At 37.5% G+C, this 18,077-nt stretch overlaps 1 protein-coding gene across 1 annotated transcript; it reads right to left on the bottom strand.

The window, feature by feature from the left end:
* Window positions 1–5,335: 5,335 nt before the first annotated feature.
* Window positions 5,336–17,782, bottom strand: SPCS3 (signal peptidase complex subunit 3). Its single transcript, XM_033215744.1, has 5 exons — window positions 17,469–17,782; window positions 15,461–15,534; window positions 13,446–13,522; window positions 10,284–10,399; window positions 5,336–9,360 (listed from the first exon to the last, which is right to left on the bottom strand). The coding sequence occupies exons 1-5, from the start codon at window positions 17,609–17,611 to the stop codon at window positions 9,228–9,230; spliced, it is 543 nt and encodes a 180-aa protein (XP_033071635.1). The 5' UTR covers window positions 17,612–17,782; the 3' UTR covers window positions 5,336–9,227.
* Between the last annotated feature and the right edge of the window lie 295 nt (window positions 17,783–18,077).

Raw genomic sequence — 18,077 nt, 5'->3', positions numbered from 1 at the left:
GAGTAGAAGTTTCTCATTTTTGCAAACAGAGAAATATAAGTTACAACCAAAATAAGATACCATTGGATATTCACCAGCTTGGCAAGCCAAAACTAAAGTCTGCAAACTCAAATTGAGGCAAAGAGAACTCATACTTCGAAAAACTACTTTGGGAAAGTCTGGTAATATAAAGATGTTGATATGAATTCCATAAGACTTAGGAATTTCCAATTTTAGATGTGTATTCTAGAGCAGTGGTCTTCGATTAGGAGGAACATGGAACTTTGTGCATGGTGACAGAGAGCTGTACGGAAATTAGCTCTGCTCTCATGCGTACTTCTAAAGTGATCTGGCTGGTAATGCACCCAGGCTTGAGGTTCTTTCCTTCCATCACCCCTTTCACAATGGAAAGCCTCACCTCATCCAGAATCTTGCTATGGTGCGTTGCCACAAGGCATCAAACCTTGGGGACAAATAAATAATTTAATAATTCCCTTAATAAAAGCAACATAAATTATCCCCTCCCATATCTAATTCCATCTCATCAAGAGTTACGATTATCTATCACATTTCTAATATACTTGTTTTGATCAACTGTGTACTATTGATAATCGCAGAATTAACTTACTCCAGAATAACTTTTAAACGCTTAGAACTTAGAATATTGGAGTCAGAGGAAATTGTAAAAGATCAATTTAAATTTACATGCACATTTTTGTTACAAAGAAATGTGGTAGACTTACCAATAAAAGACTTGAAAATAGCACTCTCTAAAGTATTACCCATTAGGACAAAATTTTGCTAGAGACGTGTAAATATGATTTGAAAAAGAAGAACTTTGACCATTAAGGAAGAATTTGTTCATTAGAGAATGAATGATTGTATCAAATCATATAAATACTGTATTCTACTGGATACATTTAGAAACATTTTTAAAGTAATGCAAAAAAGTAATGTGCAGTTTGTACTTTAAAATGTTAGTATTTGCAATGTACCAAAAATTATGTTCTATAATAAGATGAAAATTTTTCAGTATTTAAGAAAGTTTTTTAAAAAATACTTGATGTGCTATGCAAGCAACAAAATGTGAAGATCCCTTTCCTAGAGAAACACATACACCAGGCTACCTGTACAAGAATATTCAGAGCACATGTCTGTCAACAGAATAGGTAAATAAATTATGCCTACTCCGGATGCCTACTATGGGTGACTATACTACAATGAAAACTGCTAAACAATGAAAATGAACTACACCTTCACACAAAAACATAAATGAAACTCTTAAAGTTAATGCTGAGCCAAAGCAGGAAGACCAAACATTCTTATGATAAGATTATACTTATGTTCATAACCAAACCAAACTAAACTATATCACTTAGGAATGTGTCATAACTTATATTTCTAAGAATTCCCTCCTCCTTTCCTGTAAGAGTATTACTAAGTGCCATGTGACTTGTGCTCTTTCCCTATGGAATCTAGCTCCCCAACCCTTCAACTTCTTGGCTTTGCCATGTGACTTGCTTGAGTCAATTAAAGGAGCAGACATGATGCTTGTCACCTTCAATCAGAGGCTCCAAGAGTTCCCAACAGTTCTAACTGCTCTTTGGCATCCCAAAAGGAACTGTTCTCTCAACCTGGAATCTGGAATGAAGAGATGTGAGGAGTATATCCTAAGCCCCTATTGATGGAAGAAATACACATTTGTTTTTGTAAGCCACTGAGATGTTTCTATTGTCCATGACGGCAGTAAAGCTGATAGGATGCAACACAGGTAGTAAAATTTTCAAGCAAGGCAAGAAAATGGCTAATACAAAAGTGAAGACAGTGGAAAGGTAACAGGTTGTGATCCAGAAGAAGTATAGGGAGGAAGCATGCAGTAATGGTATTATTCCAACTGCTGATCTGAGTAGTACAGAGGCACATGCTTTATATTATTCAGTAAACTATATACAAATATATCATAAACTTTTCCACATTTCCTTTTGTCCATTACAAATGTAAAAAATGGCAAAAGACATTAATCCATAAGGACTTATGATTGTCCTTAGCCTAATACTTTTCAAATATAAATTACTCCATGTGCCTCCCTTTACCATTAATGTTAAACATTTATCACTGAGATACTACTAGGAGATAACATTTTACAGTAAAAACCCAGTTCGTTTATCCTCTGAAAATTTGTCATGGAATGTCCTGAAATGCCTGTCTTACATGAGACAAAACACCTGTGTAAGCCAATATAACTAAAATTTATTAATCACACTCATTTTTTGCTTTTTATTAATTCAATTTACTCAGCAAATATGTAGTGTCTTGTAGTAAAGTGAACAAGATAAACATAGCTTTCTTGCTCATGAAACTGACAAACATGAAACATATATATAGTGTGCGTGTATATATACGTATATACATATATATACGTATATATACACGCACACTATATATATACACGCACACTATATATACACGTATATATACACGCACCCTATATACATATATATACGTATATATACACGCACACTATATATACATATATACGTATATATACACGCACACTATATATATACGTATATATACACGCACACTATATATATATACACGTATATATACACGCACACTATATATACGTATATACATATATATACGTATATATACACGCACACTATATATATACGTATATATACACGCACACTATATATACATATATACGTATATATACACGCACACTATATATACATATATACGTATATATACACGCACACTATATATACATATATATACGTATATATACACGCACACTATATATACATATATATATGTATATATACACGCACACTATATATACATATATATACGTATATATACACGCACACTATATATATATATATTCCCAAGGGGCAGCAAGAGCTATAAATGCTGCTGCAAAGTAAGGAAATAATGTTCCAGGAACTGAAAAAAAAAGTTAAGTACTGGATGATTAGGCTAGAGATTAGATCAGGTAACTCATGCCTGATATTAGATCAGGTAACTCATGCCCGGTAAGTGCTTTAAAATCTAACCTTTAAAATCTAATATGTTCACCTTCAGAAAATCCTTAATGCACTACAGACAAGATACAAAAAAATAAAATGTTGACTATAATCAACTGGTATTCCCTGCTGGGATATAACAGGGGCTGGTCAGCTTAAGCTGGAGAGTATAAACAGAAAGTGATAGTGACTAGCTATGCGAGAAAGATTTATGCTTCCCATCCACCACACAGTTGTCTCTGAGAAGTGATTACCCAACCAAAGATTGTACTTCCCAGATGCCCTTGCTTATCTACACAGGGGCGTACAATTTGTTTTCACCCTTGGAATGCGAGTTGGTGGTGTGATACTCTGGGCAAAGCTAATTAAGCAGGTGGGCCTTCTCCACTCTTTTCCTCAACCCCAGACTGCCAACTTCAAGTGAAGTCTTGTCAATCCTGGGATGGCAGTCACAAGCTGGAAGACACCTGGGTCCTTCAGTCACACCATGTGGAAAGCTGCCTCAACACCCACATTGGTTCCTTGTAAAAACAAGAAATAAACTTTTGTTTTCTTTCGAGACGGAGTCTCACTCTGTAGCCCAGGCTGGAGTGCAGTGGCGCGATCTTGGCTCACTGCAACCTCCGCTTCCTGGGTTCCGATTCAAGCAATTCTCCTGCCTCACCCTCCCCAGTAGCTGGGATTACAGGCACACACCACCATGCCCAGCTAATTTTTGTATTTTCAGTAGAGACGGAATTTCACCATGTTGGCCAGGCTAGTTTTGAACTCCTGACCTCGTGATCTGCCCCCTTCAGACTCCCAAAGTGCTGGGATTACAGGCGTGAGCCACCGTGCCCAGCCAAACTTATTCGTATGCTACCAAAATGTTGATGTTACCTATCATAGCACTTGGTGTTATTTTAACTAACAAAGTGCTTACATCAGGCTTTCAAATGTCCAGATGAGAGCAAGAGTTAGGTAGCAATCAATCTCTCTCTTAATCTCAATTAAGTGTGATTCCCAGTTAGACTTTTAGTCATCCTTGGTTTTTGGCGCACGTGCAGAGAACAAACAGCACTTAGAGATTCTTAAAGCAGCAGCAGAGGCTGCAGTAGTTGGACAAGCCATGGACTTCTCAAATAAATTTGAGCGAGACCCACACAATCTCGAGCAGACTTCTAAGATGAATTTGTTTCAGATTCCTCAGCGCATGTCAGAACCCACTTCCTCCCCACCCACATCTGTTAGATTCCTTCCCACCCTTTGTACTCCCTCACCAGGGAGCTTGCAGCCATTCCAAGCCACTCACAAGCAAGCACAGGGCTTAGGAGCACAAACATGGTAGCTTTCAGAAGAAATGCACAGAGGCTTTTTCTACAGTAGAGTACTAATCAGTCCGCTTACTTCTCAACTCTTAGGTGCCTATTTCCAACTATACTCAACAGATACACAAGTGGAATGTGTATAAATCATGCACATGGAAGGAGTATTTCAAAGCTCTTTCAGGCTTGAGGTTTATTTGGATATAAAGGTATACTTATTAACGTTGTAAGTTTTCTTTTGGCCATGGCAACTCATTAATCAGGCAACAATCTACTGAACTCAGAATTCTTGCTAACACTTCACTGGGAGAAAGGGAAAAGGACAAGGGAGTATGAGGAAAAACGTTTAAAAAGTGAAAGTTCTGGTATACACTTGCCCAGGTTGGGAGAAAACAAAGTAAAATATAGTTGACCTCTTTGATCATTCCTGGTAACATACACTTAGGTTAAAAACCCTACCCTCTAAATGCAATGATTTTCTGTTGTTTTGAGGAGTATTTCTGTTTTGATTGCCTGAATTCACTGGTAAATAAATGTTCCCTTAGTGAGCCAAACCAGCCAATGTGCCCAAGAAGCTGGTGGAGGATCAGCCAACACCCTGGCCTTTCAAAGAGTCAGCTATTTGTTTTAACCCATTTCTTCCTGAGCTATACTTTAAACATGCATCCTGAGATTTTTTTTTTTTTTTTTTTTTTTGCCGGGGGGGGGGGGGGGGCGGGGTCAGGTCTACAGTAGGTCTACAGTAGGGTTTTCTAGTGTTATTTTAAAGTAAAGCAATTTATGTATCAATCTTATCACTAGCCACTATCACTTGGCTCTCTCAGCAAAAGTCAGAAAGAACACAGGTCACAGCAACTAGATCAAGAGCAGCATTTACCTTCACTGAATTGTCCAACTGAACTTGGTAAGATCTAATCTCATTAGGAACTCAAGAATGAAAAAAAGAAAAATAGCACTTACAAAGGAGGACAGTATTAATGACAAAGAATCCCCATGGATTGGTCACATTAGAAACACAACGCCTTCATTCTTCATCAATATTTATTGGGTGCCTATTATGTGCAAGGCACTATGCTAGGCGCTGGGGCAGATACAAAGATAAATCTGACAGACTGCCCTCAAAGAGCTTACAGTCTAGTATAGGAGCATACAGTCTCTGGAGAAGATATTTTAAGTGTAGCTAACCTCCCCCATCCCACCCCCACCAAAAAAAGAAAAAACCTACTAGACTTGGTTTCTTCCATTTACTTTTAGTTTAGCAGCTTCACATAAAAAGCATAAATCTGAAAGTCTTTTAAAATGCATACTTCTACTCATAAACAAAATTCATTTTCATTAGAAAAAATGCTGAATATTTATTGCAATTAAGAAAAATCTTCGGCTGGGCACAGTGGCTCACACCTGTTATCCTAGCACTTTGGGAGGCCGACACAGGTGGATCACTTGAGGTCAGGAGTTCGAGACCAGCCTGGCCAACAGAGCGAAATCCCGTCTCTACTGAAAATACAAAAGTTAGCCGGGCGTGGTGGCGGGTGCCTGTAATCCCAGCTACTCCGGAGGCTGAGGCAGGAGAATCGCTTGAACCTGGGGGGTGGAGGTTGCAGTGAGCCAAGATTGCGCCATTTCACTCTAGCCTGGGGGTAAGAGCAAACCTCCGTCTCGGAAAAAAAAAAAAAAGAAAAATCCTCAAACATATATTCAGTATTTTCATGAATTTTTTTATGAATGACTACATTGTGAAATAAACAATTTCCCAAATTGCATCAAAAACATGCAATAACTTTTTGAAACATCTCTTTAAACTACTGAAAGTCATACATGTAAGGTACACAGGCTTCTCTCTGCTAAAAGCAAGGAAAGCTTTGAAATGAATGTTTGTTTGCTACCAATGTTCACAGCTTATGGTTCTTCCCCCATGAACCCAATTCATGTCAATACAAAGTATTATAAAATAATACCTCCACTGACATATACCCCAAAGATCCAAAGCTTTAGATCTCTAAGCTTCAGATAGAAAAAAAAAATAGTGAAAAATGTTTATTATCAATTAATAGCTGGGCTTTAAGCTTATCATCTTAGAGAAAAAGCCCAGCTTTTCATCTCTAAGACGAAATCTTTCAAAAAGCCCATCTATCATCTCTAAGATGATAATCTTAAAGCCCAGCTATGAATTGGCTGACAAGACCCACCAAAGAACTGTAAAATAATTTCAGGAAAGGAAACTCAAAACCCACTTTCCTATACACCCTTAGGAATTTCTGAAGTTTTTGTTATTTTCCTTTCAGAATAAAGAAACCAAATGTAATCCATTAGGGGAATAAAAAAACACTGATACAGATGGTTGCCTAGTTAAACTATTAGAGAAAGGGATATGTGAGCACATTTTTAAATTAATTCATTTCTAACCATAATTACTTTTAAATAAGTGTCTTGAAATCATTCTCTTTTCTCAGAATCATTTCTGGGCTCAGATATATCTAATCATACTCAGTTTTGTATAAGCCTGAAGCTTTGTGTCTTTGTAGAACATTATGAGACTTCTCTAAAACACTGAGACTAAAGCAAATGAAACGGTTATCAAACTGAACACAAGTCAATTTTTTAAATGTAGAAACTGCACCCAAAAATGAGTTCCTGAGACTGAGGGTCCTTATTCCCATGTTGGAGCATTCTTGTTCTGAGCAATTTCCCTTAGTCAAGCCAACAGAAAACTTTCTCCACACTGTGCTAGTTGGACATTTCTACTTCTCTTCCTCACCAAACTCCAAAAAGAGTGGGCTTGTCAAATTGTAATTCAAGTAAATTTCAACACTAATCTCTACCAGACTAACAGATCCACTCATCACAGAAGTATAACAAACTGTTAAACTGGTACCAAGTCTGGTTAAGACTGCAGGCTTATTGAGAATACCTTCTTTAAAGAGGACACACCTGATTTTTAAGCTTTGACACCTGCACATTTTAAGTTTCCATGTCTAGTTTTGTACAAAGTAAATGAGGTTACATTTTCTGAGTGTAAAATCTAACAGAAATAAAGCAGATCAATATGAGTTCTGTGTTAGACTTTCACTCATTTTCCTGTCTTCATATTACTAACGTGCTTTTTTTGTTCAATCTCTTTGCTGAACAGATAAATTTTATAGACTTGTGTGGAGTAAAAGGATTACCATTAAAGTTAACTAGTCCAACTCTGTCACTTTACAGATAAAGAAACCAAGACCCTGAAAAGTTTAATGAAAAAGCTGCGAGCCAAGCAGTTTAGCATTCATGGTATCTTTGACCTTTCTGCTGATTTGAAAAACCCATACCCACAGGCTTTTGCATGAACTATACAACTCCACACAACAGATGTTAAAATTAGTGTAATTAAATAGTGATGTATTTCACATAAGGTAAATATAACAAATGTTTATAATTTAAACTATTCTTAGAAAATATTAGCCCAATTCTTAGAAAATATTAGCCCTTTTTGGTTACTGCTAATAGTGTAACTACAGTGTTTGGTCTTGCTTTTCTAAGGGTAACTGATTTGCAGTTGCTACTTTGGGGATGTTTGTTTATCCACTGCAGAAAAAAAAAACATGTTAAATACGATCATGTATTCAATTATGTATTACGTACTGAATTTCTAAGTTATTTTTACAAACATGTAGATTTCCTTATGCTTTTAATATAAGTGAAATGAATTTATTCAGAGAATAAAATATTACCTTGACATAAGTTGTTGGCAGCGTGAAAATTAGTCACTTCCATATAAAACAGGAAACCTTTTCTAGAATAGAAAGGGTGTCCAGGGTGACAAAAATATCAGGAAGGTTTTAAGTGAAATTTGATTAGTCTGCAATCTGAGGTATAAGACAAAGGATGAGCTCAGAAAATTAGAAGATCCGAGTTCACGTTTTAACTCTACTCCTTGCTCCCTAGGTAACCATGGAGCAATTCAATAAACTTTCGGGTTTCAGTTTCTTATCTGCAAAGAGCTAACACACTACTTACCTCATTAGATTATTGAGGATGACATAAAGTCTATGAGTGGTTTGTAAATGGAAAGCATACCACAGTTATTATCCCAATAATTATTAAAATGTAGACCTACAAAAAATAGTAAATAAGTCGCTTAGTGACAGTAGGCATGCTCCCTAGAAGAAACGTAACTCAGAGGGTAAACCATGCAAACATTTTAACTTTCAATGGCAACGCTAAAAAAAAAGTACAAAGCTATAAAGGAACGTTTTTAGAGAAAGTACTGAAGACACACATTTGGTTTACCTAAAATATTTTAAAATGAATTAGAATAATTTACAGCATATAAAGAGGTATTTAGTCGTTAAGTGGAGAAAGTTGCTAGTCACATGTAAGAAAAACAAGTATTATGGGCCTTCCTAAGACAAATGGAATAAAATTTCATCACTTTTTTATAAACCAGACTTCTAACAAATAACCATATTAATTTTCCAGTAATCGAACATATCCTAAAAGAGATAAAAGAGAATGTCTACTTTTAAATCACATCCAACATGAACTTGCGTGAATGCAAAAGGCATAAAATACAGAGTTGTTACGACTCTACAGGCACCTGAAAGTTTTAACTACCCTTCATGCTCACTTTATATTCCATAGAGAATAATGGAAATACAGGGAATACTTCAAATATGTATTTTTTACAAATCCATTTTATGTAGTTCTTATTCTCATAATACTCCACTGTGGCAGCCTTGTCTTTTTGTTTTGTTTGTAACATTAAGTAGCCCATTAACCTTTCCCTTCAAACAGGCCTTTTGATACTAGTTCTTATACCAAATAAAAAAACAAACAAAAAAAAACCAAACCAACAATAAATGAAGATGTAAGGGAAGAGATTAATGAGATACAATTCATTAAGTATAAAAATATGTTGTTTCAAATTCAGAATAATTTAATAACTCTTCGTTATTTCATATGTATCTGGAAATGGGACAGATACGTGTCCTGATCCTGTCACAAGAGGTAGAATTCCAGCATTTGGTACGACGTTCCAAGACAGGGTCAAAGTGACATTCCTGTTTCCCCTATAAAAAGACAGAATAAACACAAGTCATCAGAAACACTAGTAGATCAAAAAAAAATTTTAAGTCAAACACTGAGATGTTAAATACTTTATTTATAACCATCTATTCCTAACAGAAATCCTAATATGCTAATCTACAAAAAGAACTATTTTCTCATGTCACTTAAAATCCAAGGACAATGCTAGAAGACACCGGGACTGCATTTACTGATGTCCCAGGATGACCCATAGAAACTCACAGCTGCAGTTAATAGAACTCTCAACCAAAAAGTTTAAATGATTCAAACAGGAAATGTAAAAAGAGACAAGCTAAGAATCAGAGCAATGATTTGAAGCCTAACTCTTGTGAATTACCTAGATGGACAAACCTTAACAAAATTCTCACGTTCTGAAATGTTCATTGCAAATACAGAGGTTTGGCTTGGTCAAAATAGCTTTCTTCTAAAATTATTTTCAACGTTTACCACTAGAGTCTAAGAGGTAAAAATAACCTGAGAGATCAGTCACTCTGAGTAAACTGAGCTTTAGAGAAGTCACGTTTGGAGAACCAATAGCGCTTCTCTTAACTATTATCAACTCCTAGACCCAACACGCTGCTTCTAAGGTTTCCCGACTCACGCTCAGAAAGGAGCCCTTTAATTTGACAACCACAGCCCTACCACATCTGAATAAGCCCATATTCCTGGTACATTTAAGACAGAAGCTTTATTAGTTTGACTATGACATTTCACAAACTGCAAGAGAATTGCTTATCTTAGATCCCACTTTGCATTTCCACCCAATTTTTCAGTTCAGATATGCATAAATACTTCTCTCCCAATTTTTCTCCTCTTACTCTCAAGTATTTTTCTTTAAAATAAAAATATATCTTTCTCTCTTTTTCAACCCTTATTAAATGTAAAAAAATGACCAAGAATTGCTCACTTGAGACCATTTCCATCGTCAAAGAAAAAATATTTTGTTTTCATATCTTTCAGCAGCAGCTTCGGATTATCACCTCTCAGAACAATCTTGTCCCACAGGACAACTTGGTTCAGAGCCTATATTGAAATGAAAATTAATGAGATAACTCATCAGAAATACCATCTTATCACTTCAAATTAAAAGTATTAGTAAGCAAATAGTTTGACATGTTAATGAATTCAACTTTGAGGAGCTTGCTGGAATCTTAATGCATACAAATAATAGCAAAGAGACAGATACAAAAAGGAACAAACTTTTCTTGGTGAGAAGAATGATAATTCCCTGAGGGCATTCATTCCTTCTGCTACCTCAACTGTATTACTTAGGGCCTTCACAACTTAATGCAAGGTTTTTGAACTATAAGATCTCCAAAAAGTGAGGCCTTTGGAGGAACAGATGAATTAAATTCCTAGAAGGGAAGTCTTCTGTTAAATCACTTTTCCCTGTAAAATTTCTAAGACCCTCCAGCTCAGCATGGATCCTAAACGGTGCCAGGAAAACAGAGCCAATCCCTGTTCCATCACACAGCTAACACAGTTTACTGCTGATTAATTATGCCATGAAAATTTATAAGAAATCTTCTCCAAGATTTCTTTACAAAATCTTGAAGAAATCACTAAAAAAACAAGCCTTTTAAAGATCTTTTTTCCCTTTAATTAAAAAAAATACATGCATTGTTGTCTCAGACAATTATTTTAAGCCACTCTTTTAACATATTACAAACAAGTTCCGTTTAGAAAATTAAAAGTATGAAATGGAATAAAAAAACTTTGTGGCCACTACTAAATCCCAAGGAATTTGTTCTTATTAAGTTAGCATCTATTAGCTTGTAAGGCCAATGACTCAGTTTATGATGACTACATTAATTAAAAAGAAATGTGGAGCAGTTCTTTTTTTTTTTGTTTTTTTTTTTGAGACAGAGTCTTGCTCTGTCACCAAGGCTGGAGTGCAATGGCACAATCTCAGCTCACTGTAACCTCCACCTCCCAGGTTCACGCGATTCTCCTGCCTCAGCCTCCCGAGTAGCTGGGATTACAGGCACGCACCACCACGCCCGGCTAATTTTTTGTATTTTTAGTAGAGACGGGGTTTCACCATGTTGGCCAGACTGGTCTTAAAACTCCTGACCTCAGGTGGTCCCCCTGCCTCAGCCTCCCAAAGTGCTGGGATTACAGGTGTGAGCCACTGCGCCCGGGCTGAACTAGTTTTTTAAATCACAAATTATAATTCAAGTTTTATAATTAAAAGCTATTAATTATATCAAAACTTATTAAAACTATTAGTTTATGATTGAAAGTTATTAGCAAGGTGGCGGGTGCCTGTAATCCCAGCTACTTGGGGGGCTGAGGCAGGGGAATCACTTGAACCCAGGAGGCGGAGGTTGCAGTGAGCCAAGATCATACTACCGTACTCCAGCCTGGGCAACAAGAGTGAAACTCCGTGTCAAAAACAAAACAAAACAAAGCAAAACAGTTCAAGTACTCAGATACTCAGATTAATGAATCCCATACAACCTCAAAACAAAGGCAAACTGTTCTCAATAGGTAGGGATATTAATTAATTGTAGCTATATGGCTTAATAAGACTACCAAAACAGTTCGCACCATGTTTTTTTTTTAAAGAAAGGTATCTGGTACCAAGATGGATTTTAAGATAATCTCAGAAGGTTAAAAAATTATTAACAATCTGGTACTAAGATGGATTTTAAAATAATCTCAGAAGGTTAAAAAATTATTAACAATCTTTACAGCTTTTGATTATATATCTTCATAATGAGAATTATAATCACAGGTCTCAAATTCTGTTGATTCAAGTAAGTCACCATGCAGCTCTCTAACTGTAGCTGTGGAGAAAGAATATTTTAGCTTAAAGAGTAAACAACAGCCGGGCGCGGTAGCTCATGCCTGTAATCCCAGCACTTTGGAAGGAAGAGGCATGCAGATGACCTGAGGTTAGGAGTTCAAGACCAGCCTGGCCAACATGGTGAAACCCTGTCTGTACTAAAATACAAAAATTAGCTGGGCATGGTGGCAGGCGCCTGTAATCCCAGCTACTTGGTAGGCTGAGGCAGGAGAACTGCTTGAATCCAGGAGGCGGAAGCTGCAGTGAGCTGAGATCAATGGCGCCACTGCACTCCAGCCTGGGCTACAAGAGTGGGACTTCGTCTCAAAAAAAAAAAAAAGAGCAAACAGCTGAGTGGCAATACTACCGGCTACCCGCTCCATTTCCTAGTTGATAGTTCAGCAATATCTTTCTGATCTTACTATGGAAAATGGTCTCTAATAGTTTTTGGACCACAAATCCTCAATATATGTGTTATTGTAAATTATATAGGTAATACATATGCACTATTATTAGTTAATATCATTGACAGGGTCTCAGCCAACTTATCAGATCTATTTAGGTTGTCTTTGTGTTTTTTTATCCTTCAGTGTGACACAGCAGCTCAGAAGAAGAATACAAGTATGAGCTCCACCATTTTCCTACTGTTTACATATGTATGGATTATTAGCATCATCTTCAATCTGTGATTTCTTTGCAGAAATCTTTTTAAGCCACTTTTCCATTTTGAAAGAATTAGCTAAAATTAGATAATAGAATCCACTTATGTATTGCATATACTGCAATATTTTGCAACATGCTGAAAACAAATGAATAAATGCTAGGTAACATGGTGAACTTCTTGACCTACAGAATTCCTCCTTTCCTCCAGAATGCCTGCATATTGTAGAAGGCATGTGCCCATTTATCTGACTTAAGGGCTGAATACGAGTATTAACATCAGTTCATATAGCAAGTATTAGTAAAGCGTAACTGTTTTTACTTTAAATTGATTAATATATTAATAGAAGCTTCTAACTGTTTTCCTTACATACATATATTTCTTTGCATGGACCCCATTCTGGAGACCCCAATGCTATAGAACAAACAGAAAAACAAAAACAAAAACAAAAAGAGGTTCCCAAAAGAGCTAACGTTTTTATAACAGAGTTACCTCCACAGGCTTGTGATTTTTTGCTAGGTAACTCAGGTCAGGTATTTTAAATACATAAAATGTGTATTCTTTCATAAAGAATAAGGCTTTAAATAGCTATTAAAATACTTCTAATTAGATATACTTACATTATTTTTTGTTGAATATTCTGCTGATAAATAAAGAAACAACTGCTTAACATTCCAATCAAATATATTCTCTAGATGTAAGTAAATTAAGGAAAATATAAATTTATGAGCAGTATATCACTTTTAAATAGATCTTAATTATTCTTAGGTTGTTTATCCAAAACAGTAATACTGAAGTAGAAAAGAGAGAGGTGGCCCAGAAACATAATGTGCCACTAATTTATGCAGAAGATAAATACATTGTGAAATCCACCTTATTCCAAAACAAAAAAACATCAGTATGAGATTACTGGCATCCTCCCATACTCCTCCAAGGATTACCAGCTGAGATACTTTGAATAGTAAGAAAAGAACAAATCCAAAATTTGGTTTTCTGTAACATCAACTAAGTTTAAAAAAAAAAAAAAAAAAAGAGCACTTGATATTTCCAGCAAATACAATTCCACTGGTGCTCTAAAGTATAAACAATCACCACTATTTAAATTTAACAATATGCAAACATAAACAAGGCTCAATAATTAACCAAGTATAATAAATTGTACATGTCACTTTTGGTCACATGCAAGTAGACATTAAAATGTCTGTCAAAGATGCAAATGACACCAATGTGGCTCAATTCAGTTTCCCAAAGAGGACAAGAACGTCACCAGAATTAAGAAGACTGGTGCTAATACCAAGAAATAAGCGGAATTAATATTTGGATTTTTAAGTATTATGTTAATTGTTAACTCATTTTACTATATGAGTTTCCACACTGTTAGTAACACATTTGTTGCATTCCATTATTAATTATGTGTAACCACTAAGAATCACTCCTTTAGAACTAAGTCTAGGACTGCTGTTTACAAGAGCAAGTACAATTTCAAGTAGTAGTAGCAGCAGCATTAAGAAAATCTGAAGAAACTACAAATAATGAGATTGGTAATATATAAATATCATAGATATCAGGAAATTTCACTACACTTCTCTGGATACACAAAATTACTACTCTCACAGTAGACCTAAATTCCCTTGAGCAGATTTTTAAAAATCACACAGACTTAAAAATACACATGAAATTTAGCATAAGACTCTTCCGATGGTACACTCTATTTCCTAAAAAGGTACCTACAGAACTAATTCTTAGCCTATTTCTAAATCTGACAATTGTTAAAACTTAAGCTGAAAGTAAATTTCATGGTCATAGAAAGGCAAATTAGATAAATTCCACAAGTATATGATCAGCTTTAACTGTTCAGACAGGTACTTTCACACAAGTTCAGACTGTTCAATCTCCACAACCATTTAAATCATGGGGTATTAAAAAGGCAGGTGAGATCAGGCTAGAAATGGTACAGAACATTGCCAAGACATTAATCTAAGACCCTAAAAAAGACTAGCCTGGTCAAAATGATCCGAGTTGTCAAAAGACAGAAATTCGACATCAAGAGAAAACATTTAAATATCACCGCCAAAGAAACTCTTGTAATTGTTAATATTTTCTTTTATAAAATTCCTTATAAAAAGAGTTATGATGGCAAAAAGCAACCAGTTTACCAATAATTTTGATATAACCCTTCCAAATCATAACAGACGTAATTCACTTTTTAAACATATGTTTCTCTCTGCTATAATAAAATATGGATATATTATTTGAAACTGTACATGAAATATCTATAGGCAGGTTGAGCACCGGTAATATTTTTCCTTCTTATCCAAATGATCTAATTTTATTTTTTCTTTCTAAAAAACAGATTCAAACTTTCTTACGTAGCTTTCAATTTAATGTTTCCGTTAAGAATTTAAAGTATGTTCACACAATAAGAATTTAAAGTACGTTCACACAACTACTCATGAATCTATAAAGTTTTCTCAAAGTGTGATGGGGAAGTATTAACATTATTTTACTGATGAAAAAGGCACAGGAATTTCCAAGGTTTGGCTGATTCAATGAGATAGTCATCCAAATCATTAAACAACATATATCTCATTATAAAACTATAGAAAAAGTAATAAAATATTTTCTTAAAGGATATCAGCAGTTATATCAAATGTGATAAATCCCAGATCACTTCTTTCTCTAGGTCCAGTGAAATCTTCTACATTTTTTCTAGAAGTAAAGATAAAAGTTTTACCATCCAACAGAACATACAAAATTCACGTAACTTCTTAAAGAGAAAGAATACAGGTGTGTGCACAGGTGAAACAGCAATCCCAAAAAGAAACAAGTAAACACCAGAGAAACTTGTAAGTGTGAAAACAGGAGAAACATTCTAATCCAATATGAAAGTCAGTCTTCAGCTAACTGCATGTAACTTAAAGAGAATCCCTAACAAAACTCAGAGGGAGATAAAAACTGCTAAAAAGAATAGTAAATACTTGATGTAAAGCAATTGTGCATAATGGGTAGAAGAAACTACACATGACTACAAGGTGATATGGAATACTAACAGATGATATATTAACGGATGATACAGTAATCACCCCCTTATCCGAGCTTTCACTTTCCGGTTTCAATTATCCGCGGTCAACCCAGTGTGAAAATAGGTGAGTCCAGTAAAATAAGTTATTTTGAGAGAAAGGGAAAGAGATCATATTCACATAACTTTTATTAAGTATACTGTTACAGTTGTTCTATTATGTTATTGTTAATCCCTTACTGTGCTTAATTTGTAAGTTTTATCATAGGAAAAAACCAAGTATACATAGGATTTGGTGCTATCCGTGGTTTCAGGCATCCACTGGGGGTCTTGGAACATATACCTACCCCATTAAGGGGATACTACTGTAACCAGCTGCTATTTACTGTTTACTACGGGTCAGACCTACTGATAATATTTTTCACATTTCAAATAATTCTCACAACCTACCAATTAGGTATTACTTCCATCTTAAAAGGAAATTAAGTCCCAGAATGGTAAGAAACTTGCCCAAGACAACAGCTAACATCTGTTCAGTGTTTAATATGCACCAAGCTCTTCTAACCTCACAGGGCTGACAGTGGTAGTGCTGATTTCCACCCCAGGTCTATTAGAACAATACCTAACATCAGTACAGTAATTAAAAAAAAAAAAAAAAAAAAGAGGTGGGGGAGAAGGATGGCTATTTGATGACTGGCTTCTTGGCGATTCTGACAAAGAAATAAACTAAGGTTAAAGAACTTGTTGGAAGATGGAATAGAGAAGGGTATGAGAACAAGAGGGGAAAAAATACGGCGATTAAAGATAAAAGTGCCAGAGAATAAAATCAAGGACAAAATAGGCAATAGAGAAATGGCCCTGTCATTTCGAATTGCATTTTTTGGCGTTTTCGCAGATTTCTTCAAGTGATTGGCCATAAGAAAAAAAAGAAAAAGAAAAAAAAAAAAGAAACCCAACGAAACAAAAATCCCGCTGTATCAGATGGCTAAGACGCTTAATTCTCTCAGTGTCCAATTTCTCTGGCCAACTTCAAAGCCGTTGCAAGTGTTTACTGCCTTCTGAAGATGCAAAGGCAACAACTCTAAAGAGAATGTCAAACAGGGCAAACTCGGGTGATGAATGACACAAAGATAACCCCGTCCTGTGGCCTCCAGAGCCGGCGGGAAACCCCACGGAAGCCCGACCCAGAGCGTGGCGGCAGCGCCTGGCGGGCCTCGCGTGCGGACCACGAGCGGCCCCACACGCGCGGGAGGCGCCAGCCCGGAGGGCGGCGGCGCCGGCTCTGCTGTTGTGTTGCTCCCTCATTGGCCAGGCGTGGGTGGAGGGAAGTGAGGAACAGGAAGCAAGCGGAGGCACCGACCTGAGGAACGCTCAAAATTAAAATTTAAGAGCAAGCCCGGGAATTTACTGTGGAGGGGTGCAAGTTCCGAGGGGACGCCGGAAAAGCCCGCGACGTCCACCCTTGACGACCGCCCTCGGGGGCGAACGGCCGCTCAGGAGGACGACCCGGACGCCCTGCCTGCGGCCCCGGCACGGCAGCCCCGGCGCGGGGGCCCGGCTTCGGCTTCCGCCCCGGCCCGGTCCCGGCGTTCTGCACCGCCGGCCCAGCCTCGGCCGCACTCACAGCATGATCCGCGAGACGTGCAGCCGCACCGGGACGCTCCTGTCTTTGAAGGCGGTGGTGATGAAGCAGCCGAAGGTGAGCGCCGCCATCACGCTCAGCGAGAAGGCGAACAGCGAGTTCGCCCGCGACAACACCGTGTTCATCGCGACCGTCTCCCACGAGTCCCGGCTCCACACGCACACTCACGCTCCCGTTCCGGCGGCGGACCGGCTCCCTGCGATCCGCGCCGTCTGCGGTGCGCGCGATCCGGGAGCGCGCGCAGCGGCGGCCCCGCCTCCTTTCCGGTCCTCCGACGCGAGAGCGCGCGCGCCCGCTTTCCGAGACACACCCACAGCGCGCACGGGACCGCGCGAGCCCGCCCCTCCGTCGCGGCCTAACGTCGCCACCAATCAGCGACGAGCGAGGGAGGGGCGGGTTTTGTCGTGGAAGACCCACCCCCTCCTAAACAGCTTCTCCTACTCCTGGGTTCAGTGAATGGGGAACGGGTCGTTCGCTGTCGTTTTTCGGTTTTTGGGTCAGAGGTCTGGGACAGCGACTTCTTGATTACTATGTACCATTTATTTTCAGTTGAAACCGGCAGCAAGTTAAGGTGGTTTAGAATCTGTCCTG

This window comes from Trachypithecus francoisi, unplaced genomic scaffold, assembly GCF_009764315.1.
Source record: "Trachypithecus francoisi isolate TF-2019V2 unplaced genomic scaffold, Tfra_2.0 Lachesis_group1, whole genome shotgun sequence".
Classification (NCBI taxonomy): Eukaryota; Metazoa; Chordata; class Mammalia; order Primates; family Cercopithecidae; genus Trachypithecus; species Trachypithecus francoisi.
Note: the sequence above shows the minus strand (reverse complement) of the source record. Positions and strands in the feature narration are given on the sequence as shown.

What these genes read in the sequence shown, in the direction of transcription:
- SPCS3 (XM_033215744.1), bottom strand. Translation starts at nt 17,611, where the DNA reads ATGAACACGGTGTTGTCGCGGGCGAACTCGCTGTTCGCCTTCTCGCTG. An exon ending in CACGTCTCGCGGATCATGCT is followed by an intron (nt 15,535 to 17,468) that starts GTGAGTGCGGCC and finishes CTTTACTTCTAG; the next exon opens with AAAAAATGTAGAAGATTTCA. An exon ending in CACATTTGATATAACTGCTG is followed by an intron (nt 13,523 to 15,460) that starts ATATCCTTTAAG and finishes TAATTTACTTAC; the next exon opens with ATCTAGAGAATATATTTGAT.